Source organism: Prionailurus bengalensis, chromosome D2, assembly GCF_016509475.1.
Source record: "Prionailurus bengalensis isolate Pbe53 chromosome D2, Fcat_Pben_1.1_paternal_pri, whole genome shotgun sequence".
NCBI classification, from domain to species: Eukaryota; Metazoa; Chordata; class Mammalia; order Carnivora; family Felidae; genus Prionailurus; species Prionailurus bengalensis.
This window is the reverse complement of record NC_057351.1, coordinates 51,730,058-51,743,212: the sequence shown is the minus strand read 5'-3', so window position 1 is coordinate 51,743,212 and position 13,155 is coordinate 51,730,058. Positions and strand designations below refer to the sequence as shown.

Below are 13,155 nucleotides of genomic sequence, written 5' to 3'. Positions count from 1 at the left end.
CTTGATCTTAGGATTGTGAGTACAAACCCCACGTTGGGCCTACAGTAGCTTACTTAAAAAAAAAAAAAATGTAGATATATATTCCTCTTTAGAAGAAGATAGATTTCCTGGGAATGACCTTTAAGGTTTGTTGAAAGTTGTATTGGATGGAGTGTATGTCTAAAAGCATCACATATCAAAGCATCTGAGAGATTATGGTCACAAAACTCAATATTTCAAATTTTAAACTGCATTCTATCACTGTTAGACTCAGAACTGCATTGTTTTCCTGCAATTGTGGTTTATTGCGATCTTAATCCATTTTCTCAAGACCATTCAAAACATTTATACTATTCCAGTAATTACCATGCTACCCAGAAAAGCAAATGAACACTTTATTAAGAATTAAATGAAGGTATGGAATGTGATACAGTACAAATAAGACACCCAAGATGGATATAATAGTACTACCCACACAAAAAGTTAATTCTCACTCCCCCCCCCAAAAAAATCACAAGACAAAAGAAAAAGCAATTCCATCATTATAAAGTAAGATATTTCATGCAAAAACTCCAAAAAAAAAATCCCCCCAACCACCCCCCAAAATCCCTCAAACTGTCAACAAACCAAAAGCTATTTGAAAATATTGCCATGCTAACATATTAACCACAATATAATCATTCATAGAAAAATAACACACTAATTAAGCAATGGATTAGATGAAACAATACAGGCTGCAATATCATAAACTCATAGATCTCGATGATTTTCCATGAAAAGTAATTCCAGATTCACCTACAGGGTGAGTAACGGGCTCAATGCTGAGAGATAAGGTAGGTAAATATAAATTCCATTAACTCATCTCATTAGCTTCTAATTATAAAATCTGGAAGCTTCCAGAACCTGAAAAATTATATAAAATTTGGCATACTCCATTGTGTTCCAAGAAATTACTTTAGGATCATAACTGCAATTATTAGAGAACTGTATAAAAGCACTTCCAGGTCAGGAACTGACCTCTTAAATAATGATCACAATTTACATCATAGAAACAACTCCAGATATGCATTTACTCTGATTAACTCTCACTTAGGACAAGAAACATGATTTTCTAGCACTTTATGTACAAGTTAATGCAAAGGGCCAGGTAATTTAGAGACGGAATAAAATGTAAAACAAAAGTGAACTGGCACAGAGACTGAAGAGGAACATGCCCACTTACAGAGACGTAAGTCGGTAAAAATCTTGCCTTGCTTTCTGAGGGAGCGAGAGTCAACGACTAGACTGACAAGCTATAATTCATGTCTCTGTACCAAGATGCTTTCTCCTATTTCATGGAAAAGACAGTTTTACATTAGAAAACAGGAATGGCATTTTATGGGATAGCATTCCCCTCCACAGCTGCCAAACAAGCCTGGTCACCATGTGGTGCACACACAAAGTGTATTTCCAACTGACTGTTAGTGTCATGATGAGGCAACCGAGGACCAGGAAGCAATGGCTCACAGCACCTGCCCATTCAGGCGACCTGGAGAGAACTGGGACACCTATATTTCATGGTTCTGGGTTCAGTTTACCTATGGTGTAAAGATCGGCTCTAACAGTTAGGCCAAGGAGAAAACACAACAAAAAGTTACTTAGGATAAAAAACGACCCACTCTCATTCGCTTCCCCTTCCATCCCCCCACTTTAGATTTCGGGTAATTACAATACATTGGAAAATTAGTCAGAATTACCGTTCCTACCTCTGAAATGTAATTTCCTATTTACACTCCATGAAAAGAACACCATAATTTTCACTGGCAGGATTTAGCCTCTAAAACACAGAAGCACTTGCTCTAATTTTTACAAAATGAAATGACAGAATTTTCCAATGTGAAACCCGGGAGTTTGAAGCCAGTAAAGAAGTGTCTTTAATTATCAGGACGTTCATAGTTAGAGCTCTTTGGAATGTGTCTTATACAAAGGTACCAGAAATTAAATCCCCAGAGTATTTATGAAGTAAGTTCTAAAATGGGAAAGATTTCTAATGAGAGATAAATGCTTCCATCAGCAAATTAAATCTGATATATCAATCTTTCCTAACTGACAAAGTCTTTGCTAATAATAGCTCAACATAGCCTCTGGAATCAAATGTAAAGATCACTCAATCATGATGATGCACGATGAAGTACAGATGGGCAGTACATATGAAAAACAATTTGTAAACCGCTGCAGTTCTAAAACAGATTTATATTACAAAGCAATGTAAATAAATATTGGGCTAGTACAAAAGCTCTTATTTACAGTTTTACAAATGAAATTGTATTCAGTGTAAATGCTGTGTTTTAAAGAACACAGTACTGTATTAGTAAAATGAGTTCTGTTGAGGGGATTACACTTTCTGTTAGAATCAATGCATAACATATAAAAGATTCAAGTTAACTTTGTTTATAATTTAGTACAGACAAACCCAGTTTAACCTGGAATGGCATCTGTTAAAGTGCTGAAAAACAGGAAATACTTAGAAAACACTGTACATTATTAAAGCTTTATCAAGTCAGAATGTTAAACTTCTTTCACATTTTTTTATCCTTTGGCCACAGGCTTGTGGACAAGATGATACTTCTCAGCAAAGGAGTAAAACTTAATAGGCCACCAGCTGCTTAGATGACTTTAGGTTCAGCGGATTTAGTTTCCTAAAACAACTATTTATCCATCAACCATACCTTCGGGCCTCACAATCTGGTAAGTAATTAAATATTCAGGATAAGCCTGGAAGAGAAAGATCAATTTAAACACTGGTAAACAAACTGTTTTAAACATTTTACTATAAGGATTTCCAAACTTTAGAAAAGAGGTTCTAAATTAGTGCTGTGGATCAGAATCATCTAAGGACATTTTCTCAAAACATCCTTACCTTGATTCCAATCACTTAGGTTCTGAATCAGAAGGTCTAGGATGAATACTAAGTGTGTGTTTGTTTTTAATAACTGAGGTGATTCTGCTACATTTCCTCAGTTAAGAACACTGCTCTAGAACACAAGCATCTAGAGATGCTTTTGACTGGACCTGTGTCACTAAGAGCAAGAGGGAATTGTTTGCTTCTTTGCTACAGATAGGTTAACTACTAAATACAGGATTCTGATTAACTATATTTTACAGAAGGTAAGAAACAGAAAAAAGATCCACTGTAGTTGGCAAAATCTGAATAAAGTCTGTAAGTTAGATAGAATATTGTAACAATGGTATTTTCCCGATTTTGATAATTTTAAGACAATATCCTTGTTTTGGGGAAATACACACTAAAGTACGTAAGGGTAAACCAACAAGCCTACAACTTCCCCTCAAGCAGTTCAGGAAAAACAAAACTGTATTCACACACACGCGGGAGAGAAAGATAAAATGTTGACAATGGGAAAATAAGGGACTTCTCGATTATTTTTGCAACTTTTCTGTAAATGAGAAATTATTTCCAAATAAAAGTTAAAAAAAAACAACAACAACCCAGTTCTCAGGGCAATATGCCGTGTCAGTTTAAGAGATTAGTAAGAAAAGGTTAAAGTATGGCTCTAAATAATTTCTGAAGATGAGCAAATAAAACTGAATTACCTGTTCTCCTCTGTAAATAACATATTCAGCTAAAGCTAGTCCATTTACACTGGGTCGACCAGTGACTGAGTGATGTCCTGGAGGAGAATGTGCCATTTTCATTGCACTGAACTGCAGGAAAGACTTTCCAAGGGTTACCCGGCAAAAGAGCAGCTGCCTATAACATGGAAGGGAAAAGATCTCTCTGAAGACAAGGCAGAAGACATTGTCTGTGTAGACTGCATAAGCTTTTTAATGTATTTATACATAAACACAAGTTGTTTTGTCATTTCACCCTTAAAAGAACTTTGTGAGAATGTCTTCTACTCTCATTAATGAATCTGTCACTTTAATCCTTATTTTAACTATAACAACTGAGAATGGAATGACCTTATAGAGACGGAGACTCCACTTGTTTGTATCCTAGCAAAAGCACAAACCACAGCCCAAGTGAGAAGGAGAAGCAAACTTAAGGAACCCCCATGAAGTGGCTTGCAAAGTTGGACATTTATCCAACTAAGTCTAGTTGATTCCACCTTCAAATTATATCTGAAACTCATTCTCTTAATTCTATGGCTACCATTAAATTCAGATCACCAAAATTTTCAGTTGGATTGGGAACAATGGCCTCTGAACTACTCTATTTCTACTCTAATTCCTAAACTATTTTCCATCCAAGCAACAAGTTATTTAGGGGGAAAAAAAATCCAACACATAAAACATTAATCGAATCACATCACTTTTCTGCTTAAAACCTTGTAGAGGTTACTCAGTATCCTTGGAAGAAAATCCAAATTCCTTACAACGGCTCCAAATTCTCTAATCTTACCTTGTGTTGTGTACCAGGAGCATTAATTTTCTTTCTTCACACAAACCAACTCTCTTACCTAGTGACCATCATACACAGTTTCCTTTACTATAGAGAATGGTATCTATTCTACCACTCTTCAAACTGGCTAACACTTGGTTTTTTTAGGTTTCGGCTGCAATGTTAGTTCCTCAAATATGTCTTCCCTTACCAGAAGTTTAAGTGGATTACTCTCCCGATCCCCAGGCATATATATGATTGACTTGCCTTATTTCCAATAAGCCTTTTTTTTATTACTTCATGGCTTTTCTTCTTTTCCAAGGACAGAAAGAGATTTTGGTGAATGAGTTAATTCTATTCTCCAAAGAGAGGTTATCTATACTTTTTATTCTAAATAAGCCTGTTGGAAACTTTAGCATTGCTAATCAATTTGTATTATAGTCCCAATCAGCCCTGTGATAATCCAAAGACAAAAGTCTTTTTAATGTTTATCTATTTTTGAGAGAGAGTGAGCACGAGCAGGAGAGGGGCATAGAGAGGGAGACACAGAATCCAAAGCAGGCTCCAGGCTCTGAGCTGTCAGCACAGAGCCGGACACGGGGCTCGAACCCATGAACCATGAGATCATGACCTGAGCCAAAGTCGGACACCCAACCAACTGAGCCACCCAGGCGCCCCCCAAATTTTTTCTTTAATGTTTATTTATTTTTGAGAGGGGGGGGAGGGAGAGAGGGAGGGAGACACACAGAATCTGAAGCAGGCTCCAGGCTCTGAGCTGTCAGCAGAGCCTGATGTGGGGCTCAAACCCACGAACTGTGAGATAATGACTTGAGCTGAAGTCAGATGCTTAACTGACTGAGCCACCCAGGTGCCCCTAAAAATTTTAATAAACTTATTTCCAGACAGCCAACCACTCTGTTCTAAAAAGTAATGAGAGGTGGTACTAGAACATTATTATAATCTGAACTATTTTACCTCCAGATAATATGACAGCAGAGTTGAATTTACAGAATCTCAAGAGATTACAAGCTTTCTAAACTGTCCAATTTATGATCTAAAACAGAAGTGGATGGGAGTTCATATCCAAAAGGGCTGATTTCAGGCACCTACACAAGTCTAAACTTAGGGGGAAAACAAGAGTAATACAAAAACAAATCTTGTTTCTCCCCAGGACCAGAGTTCTTTACCTCGGCAACCTTTCAAAATCAGCTGGGAAGCCTTTACAAATCCTAATGCCAGACCAATTATATGAGAACCTCTGAGAGTGGGACACATGCATCAGTTTTTAAAGCTGCCCAGGTGATTCCAATGTGTCACCAAGGCTGAGAACTACTGCTCTAGGGTTTTCTTCAAGATCAGTGATCAGAAACATTAGCATCACCTGACGACTTGGTAGAAATTCATATTCTAGGGCCTCCTCTCAGGCCTACTAAGTCAGCAACTCAGTAGGTAGGGCTCAGGAATCTGTGTTTTAGCGAGCTCTTTAGGTGATTCTCCTGCTTGCTAGTATCTGATGAAGATTGCTTCAGATCTGTATAAGCAGTACCCTAACTGTTGAGTGAATTTCAGTAATTAACCTTACTTAATTTTTCAAATGACAAAAGATAATTTATATTTACCTATGAGGATTAATTAGGGGCAAGTTATTTGAACGATTTTAACAAATGAGTTAGGCCAGAGTAAAACCGGGGGGAAAAAGTGCAAAGTAGTTATTTGATAATAATGTGCTTTTTAAAAGGAATGTGTTTCATGATAAGTTTTTCAAGTAGCAATATCACAAATTCAGGATCAGGATCATATCACAGTGGAAGAGAGACTCCTACAGGCATTCCTATGAAATACTAGACTTGGCAAAGGAATGCCATTTTAGCATTTGAATACACATTTTTTTTTTAAATTTTTTTTTCAACGTTTTTTTTTTAATTTATTTTTGGGACAGAGAGAGACAGAGCATGAACGGGGGAGGGGCAGAGAGAGAGGGAGACACAGAATCGGAAGCAGGCTCCAGTCTCTGAGCCGTCAGCCCAGAGCCTGACGCGGGGCTCGAACTCACGGACCGCGAGATCGTGACCTGGCTGAAGTCGGACGCTTAACTGACTGCGCCACCCAGGCGACCCGCATTTGAATACACATTTTTAAAGAATCCACGAGTCCTATAATATTTAAGGGCCACAATAATATCTCTCATGCCCAATGATATTTTCTGCTTCATATTGTTTAAAGCACTAGGTGTTCTAATGATTAAATGAGTTAAATAGGTCAAGTGGTTTGAACTGTGCTTGGCTCACACAGATCATTTAATAAACACTGGCTCCTGTTACAACTGGTGAGAGAGCCAAAAGCAACCTGAAAAATACCTATCTTGGAGTCCTAAAGTTGTCCAAGATGATGCCTTGCTCCCCTAATTTCTCAAATATGAAACTAGTTCTTATTAAATTCTTACCAAACTAAATGAGAACAAGTGATCTCTTACCTGTGGCAAATGTAACAAGATCTGTCTTTGTGAACTGGACACCCAGTACCTCCTCCAATTCCATATACATACTGATTGCTTTTGGAAGAGTTTTCAGCAAAATAAATCCCAGCTCCAAACATGCCACCGATGTAGGCATGCCTTTCATCAAAGCCTTTATGGATAATTGCATTCACAAAGGGAGATCCTAAAATAGATGTAGATGGATAAGAATTTAACATTATCTTAGAAGAATAAAATGAAATCTTCATTGAAGTTAAATTCCTAAACATACACACTGACCACCGATATAAAGAATATTAAAAAAACAAGGATAACAAGTTACCTGTCACCTAGTTTATTCCTTTAGAATAACTACATTATTTTATTAAATTTTTTAACGTTTATTCATTTTTGAGAGAGAGAGACAGAGCGTGAGTGGGGGAGGAGCCGAGAGAGAGGGAGACACAGAATCTGAAGCAGGCTGCAGGCTCCGAGCTGTCAGCACAGAGCCCAACATGGGGCTTGAACTCACAAATTGTGAGATCATGTCCTGAGCCGAAGTCGGACACTTAACCCACTGGGCCACCCAGGCGCCCCAATAATTAACTACTTTAAAAGAAATGCTAATGTTGATTGACGTTTCTAATAAGGGGGTGGATGAAATGCCAAAAAATAGGACACACAAAGATTCAACTAGAAAAAAAGATCACTTAAAATATAAATGCTAAAGTTACCAAATTCCAGACCTTAAATCCAGAACCAAGAGTCTCATAATTCATCTCCTATAGCAAGGCTGTATGCAATTAAGCCTTACAGTGACATCCCATGTCTGTGTGCTTTTTCTAGATATCAAGTGGCCAAAGTGGTCTTTTCATGTTTATTCTCTTCTTTATACTTCCTTCTCATCTCTCCACTTCGCTGCCTTTCATCCTGTCACACCAGATTCTATCTGCAAATGTGTGTTCCTTCACTCTCTGCATACTGACTATTCTCACCCCCTTCCGTGCATGGGTGCCAAGGAGAGCTTAGCCAAAGGAAAGGAGGTAATCATGGGAACCAGGCCAGAGAGTAGGGTGAGGGGTGGGCGTTAGGAAAAGCCAATGTAACAGTTAACTGATTCATTAAGATTAGTGTCCCTGTTCATAAAGGAATAGGAAAATACACTGAATTCCACTACAGAACTACAGAAGACCAGAATCACTTATTTCAATTAATTTGGAAAAACCAAAATCATTTATTATAAAACAGAAAAATCATTCATTATAACCATCAAGTCAGTACCTAAATGAATATTACACTCTTTGACAAGAGAGCATCATGATGATTTTTAGGGTTTTAGAATGAGAAATACCATTTAGATATTATCCACCAATTCAGTCTGCTATAGCCATTCTTCCAGGGGACTATAAAATTTAAATGTTGTGTTTCATAGAACTTTACAGGTCTCTAAAAATTTTCTGCAATCAAGGCCAAATGAAGAAAATACTGGAGTTACTATGTGTTTGAAGACTTGATAAACACTACGTTAACATTTACATTCATCTTTGCTATAAATCTCAAAGACCAATCAACACCTGTCAATTTGCAGCATAAAAGAAAACAGGAAATTTCAAGACAAATAGTGCTTTCAATCCAACAGAAGTTCTTAGAAAATTCCCTAAGTTCAATGACAATAGCTCTTTATTTTAAAGATTTCATTAAAAAAATTTTTTTAAGTAATCTCCACCCTCAAATTGGGGCTTGAATTCATGACGCTGAGATCAAGAGTCACATGCTCTACCTACTGAGCCTGCCAGCGCTGCCCCCTGCCCTGAGGAATCTTACCATGAAATAGCATTCTTTCATTTGCATGGTTGTGGTTTTCTTCAGAAACTTCTTTTCTTCTGTGGGTGTATCTTTCCCATAGTTTCTTGTTACAAACTTTCTGAATCTATAAAAAAGAAACCAGAGGAATCAAAATCTTTACGTCATAATTACTTACCTACTTTACTTGTTCATCTTAACCTAAATAGGCCACATAGTCAGAAGAGAGGCAAAACTTCTGTGAAATATAAACTATGTTTTATTTTAGTCAGCTAAAAATACTTGGTCTCAAACATAAAGATAGAAATATAGCTACATTTTGGAAATGAAAAACTTCAAAGGGAAAAAAGCTATATATGGACTTATGGGAAGGTCAAGAATACCATAAACTAAAATACTTCCATTCTCATTAATTTAGAATGATTACTAAAACAGCTCCAAATCAGGTATACTGAATTCTGTATGTAAGTATTAAAAAGAGAACGGTTATCTTTCACCTCATCCTATTTTATTTGGCTCAAAGTATCATCTGTATCTGCTTTTAATGAAAAATATTTGAAATAACCCCCAACAAAAAACATTCTTAAAACACACACACACACACAGACACGCCTCTACTACTCTCTCTATCCTTCCCTATCCCTCCAATTCCTAAAATTTTTGTCTTGAGAAGAGTTAAAGATGGATGCTGGTCTCACTGGGAGTATTTCTAGGATCAAAATTCACAACCCTAGAGCTGTTTCTTGGCTCTGCTTAAAGGTGTTACAGCCCCCTGCTGGTCCTAGAGCACATCTGGGAGCTGGTGGATTTAGTCTTGGCTTAAAAAAACTCAAATACGGCTACAGATGTAATCAAGGAACACAACTGACACAGCGATCTCACTTATATTAAGAAAATAAAAGGCATGATTATTTGCCTTATTAAAAATATTACATATGTTCATGAATGGAAATATCAAGATGTCACTCTTGTCACACTATGATATAAACTAATAAATAGGAGCTCCCAGGATTTCTTTACCTTAAATCATCTAATAGGATGAACGCAATCTCCTATAGTTTTAGTATTCACTAACTCTAAAATACAACATCTAATATAACACTTATAATAGTATATATATGACAATAATATAAAACAGCTGAAATATTTGATACTGTTCACTTTTGAGTTTAAAATTTAGGTATTAAAAAGATATTTGCCACATTTTGTTTTATTTCATAATTATTAAGAATATATCAATGTAGTTAATAAAAAGATTTATTCATCTCAAGTAGAGCGTGCATTTTTGTTTGCTGTAGTTCAAGAAAAACACAGCAAAGTTGGAAAAGGCCCTGAGAAGAGTACCTGGTATCAAGAAAAGACAGGACTCTCCTTTGAATGACTTAAAACCTCAGACAATTTTTGGAAAAGATGAAGGTACAGAGGGAGTACTATTAAAATTATAAAAAAGTTGTATAGATGGGGGACTCATGGACACACGGCGTAGTCACAGGACAAATAAGTATAAAGATGGAGTCTTTTCTTGAGCCACAAAGAATATTCAGCTTTGCTACAAAGGAGTACTTGAATAATTTATATATTTAAGGTCCTAAACCTAATGGATTTGTCATGATCTCAAGATAATTCAACAAATGCTGAATTATTTGTTACGAAAACAGCACAAAAAAAGGAAGAAAGAAAGAAAGAAAAAATGAAAAATAGTACAGGGATTTTGAGAATCTTAACCTTTAAGGATCCACCCTTTCCCCAAATATCCCTTGATGCTATGTCAAAGACTTACTAGGCTAGACAGATTATATTCTTATGAAAGTTAATTACTGTTTCAGGCTTTGAAAACTACGGTCTCAGAAAACTTTATTTTCACTAACTTATTACCTTGAGAATATTGTATCTGTTGAAGATTCCACCTGCATGACCTCCATCTCTGTGCTCTCGGACTGTACTTTGCATCTGATGGAAAAATATGTCAAATATATGTGTATTAACTTTTGTTTTTCCTTCAAAAATTTGTTTTAATGTTTATTTTTGAGAGAGCAAACAGGGGAGTGGCAGAGAAAGACACACAGTATCTGACGCAGGCTCCAGGCTCTGAGCTGTCCGCACAGAGCCCCATATGGGGCTCAAACTCAGGAACCCAGGAATTGTGAGATCATGACCTGAACCGAAGTCGGATGCTCAACTGACTGAGCCACCCAGGCACCCCCTACTTTTGCTTTTTTTGATTTGGGGAAAATGGTTCTTGACGCCTATGATTCTGTTTTTGAGAATACAAAATGAGATTTTAATATTTTTCTTGTTTATATGAGAGTTCTTCTATAACTTCACAAGTACTACTTTCTAGAGATAGCTGTTAGCTAGTCAATCTGGAAACAATACTTTTAGGCGAAAATTATATAATGCAAACTAAAGGAAGAAAAAGGAGCAGATGCATGGGTGAGTTAAACATACAAAGCTAACCACCTCACATGCTAAAAAATAAAACAATCTGGGAGTGCAAGCCGGTGCAGCCATTCTGGAAAACAGTATGGAGGTTCCTCAAAAAACTAAAAATAGAACTATCCTACAACCCAGCAATTGCACTACTAGGTATTTATCCAAGGGAGACAGGTGTGCTATATCAAATGTTTATATGTTTATAGCATATAAATGTTTATATAGCAATATCAATAATAGCAGCACTATCAATAATAGCCAAAGTATGGAAGGAGCCCAAATGTCCATTGATTGGATGAAGGGATAAAGATGTGGTATATATACACAATGGAGTATTACTCGGCAATCAAAAAGAATGAATTCTTGCCATTTGCAACTACATGGATAGAACTAGAGGGTATTATGTTAAGTGAAATGAGTCAGTCAGAGAAAGACAAATATCATATGACTTCATTCATATGAGGACTTTAAGAGACAAAACAGATGAACATAAGGGAAGGGAACCAAAAATAATATAAAAACAGGGAGGGGGACAAAACAGAGAAGACTCATAAATATGGAGAACAAACAGAAGGTTACTGGAGGGGTTGTAGGAGGCGGGATGGGCTAAATGGGTAAGGGGCACTAAGGAATCTACTCCTGAAATCACTGTTGCACTACATGCTAACTAATTTGGATGTAAATTAAAAAAAAAAAAATTAAAAGAAAAGAAAAAAAATAAAAAAATAAAACAATCATTTATTTGCTCCCATTCATTTTGCCCTAGTAAAGCACAATATGTATTTCATTGAGAGCTGGAGTTTCTGGAGTATTAGAACTCAGTTTCACTCAAGTTTCTATCCCTGTGTTCCTCACACGTACAGGATACGTGTTCTTCAAACTGTAAAGCACTATTCAAAGATTTCAGTGGATCCAAGAGTTCCGTGAAAAGAAAGCTGGAAGAAAAACTTCCTGGAAAAGTAGCATCCACATATTCTGGGTCTTGTATGAGATACTGGGGTTTGCAATTGCCTTCATGAAGGGAGGGAATATTTGCATCTCCCCCGCCCCCCACCCCCCCCAAATGACAGTTAACTCTTCTCCAACAGAATTCTGTGTCAGTATTAATTGTAGTATTGAACCAAGTTACTGGATTCAAGGTTTATTGAGGAGTGTACCTTGAACGCTGATTTTGAACATTCATCCAGGTGGTAAAGAGTTAGGGACAATTAAAATCCTATTATATTTTCAAGATCTGGAAACCTCTAGAAGTTCAGCTATTGAACCAACATTTATTTAAGGTATATGAACATACCTCTTCCTCCACAGACTGAAACTCTTTATCATCAGGAGATAGATCTATGAGAATTGTTCCACTTCCAGAGGTGTTCAGAGTTAAGTACGGGTTAAGACCTAGTAAATAAAATTTGAAGGTAAAAAAAAAATTATGCCAAGTCCCCGTCCCCTCCAATTAACATCAACCCAAAATGGCCACCTGATTTATCTGATGCTTACTACCTTTTTTTCTTGCTTACTACCTATTTTTAAAAACTTTTAATTTTGGACTAATTTACATTTTCAGAAAGACTGACATTACATAGAGAGTCCCTGTGTACCTTTTACTCAACTTCCTAATGTCACCATTAGGAATATTAATGCTCCTCCAATGTTCCCATTTTATATAGCCACAGTACAACACTGGTCACACTTGTTAAGTAAATTACAGAATTTATTTGGATTTCATTAGATTTTCCCATTAATGTCCTTTTTCTGTTTTAGGATCCAAACCAGAACACCACACTGCATCTAGGTTGCTAATTTTGACACAACAAGTTGTAAGGGTTTTGTGGGAATAATGAAGAAAAACCTTTCTATTCTTTACCCCTTATCCTTAAGGAGGTTGTCACAAAATTTCTTCTTCAGATTATTTCCTTTACTAACTACTCAGCACTTTCAGCATTTAGTCTCTTTAATTTCTGTAAATATGAGGAAGAATTATGACAGAAATTTATACAGCTTCAGGTAATTTTAAATCATCCTAGAATGACACTCCATAGTTTACCGACTACTGAATGCTTATTCTGTTTTTCATTTTTCCAATTTATTTATTTACTTAGAAGTTTGTGTG

At 36.5% G+C, this 13,155-nt stretch overlaps 1 protein-coding gene across 3 annotated transcripts in view; it reads right to left on the bottom strand.

The window, feature by feature from the left end:
- Nucleotides 1-362: 362 nt before the first annotated feature.
- The window catches only part of TNKS2 (tankyrase 2), a 68,326-nt gene continuing 55,533 nt past the window's right edge, over nt 363-13,155 (bottom strand). For all 3 annotated transcript variants that reach the window (XM_043596967.1, XM_043596969.1, XM_043596968.1), the window contains 6 exons: nt 12,343-12,440; nt 10,491-10,565; nt 8,637-8,742; nt 6,831-7,017; nt 3,571-3,727; nt 363-2,733 (listed from right to left, as the gene is read on the bottom strand). In XM_043596967.1, the coding sequence (XP_043452902.1) occupies nt 2,671-2,733; nt 3,571-3,727; nt 6,831-7,017; nt 8,637-8,742; nt 10,491-10,565; nt 12,343-12,440 (686 nt within the window). In that variant the 3' untranslated portion in view covers nt 363-2,670. The remainder of the gene's footprint in view (nt 2,734-3,570; nt 3,728-6,830; nt 7,018-8,636; nt 8,743-10,490; nt 10,566-12,342; nt 12,441-13,155) is intronic.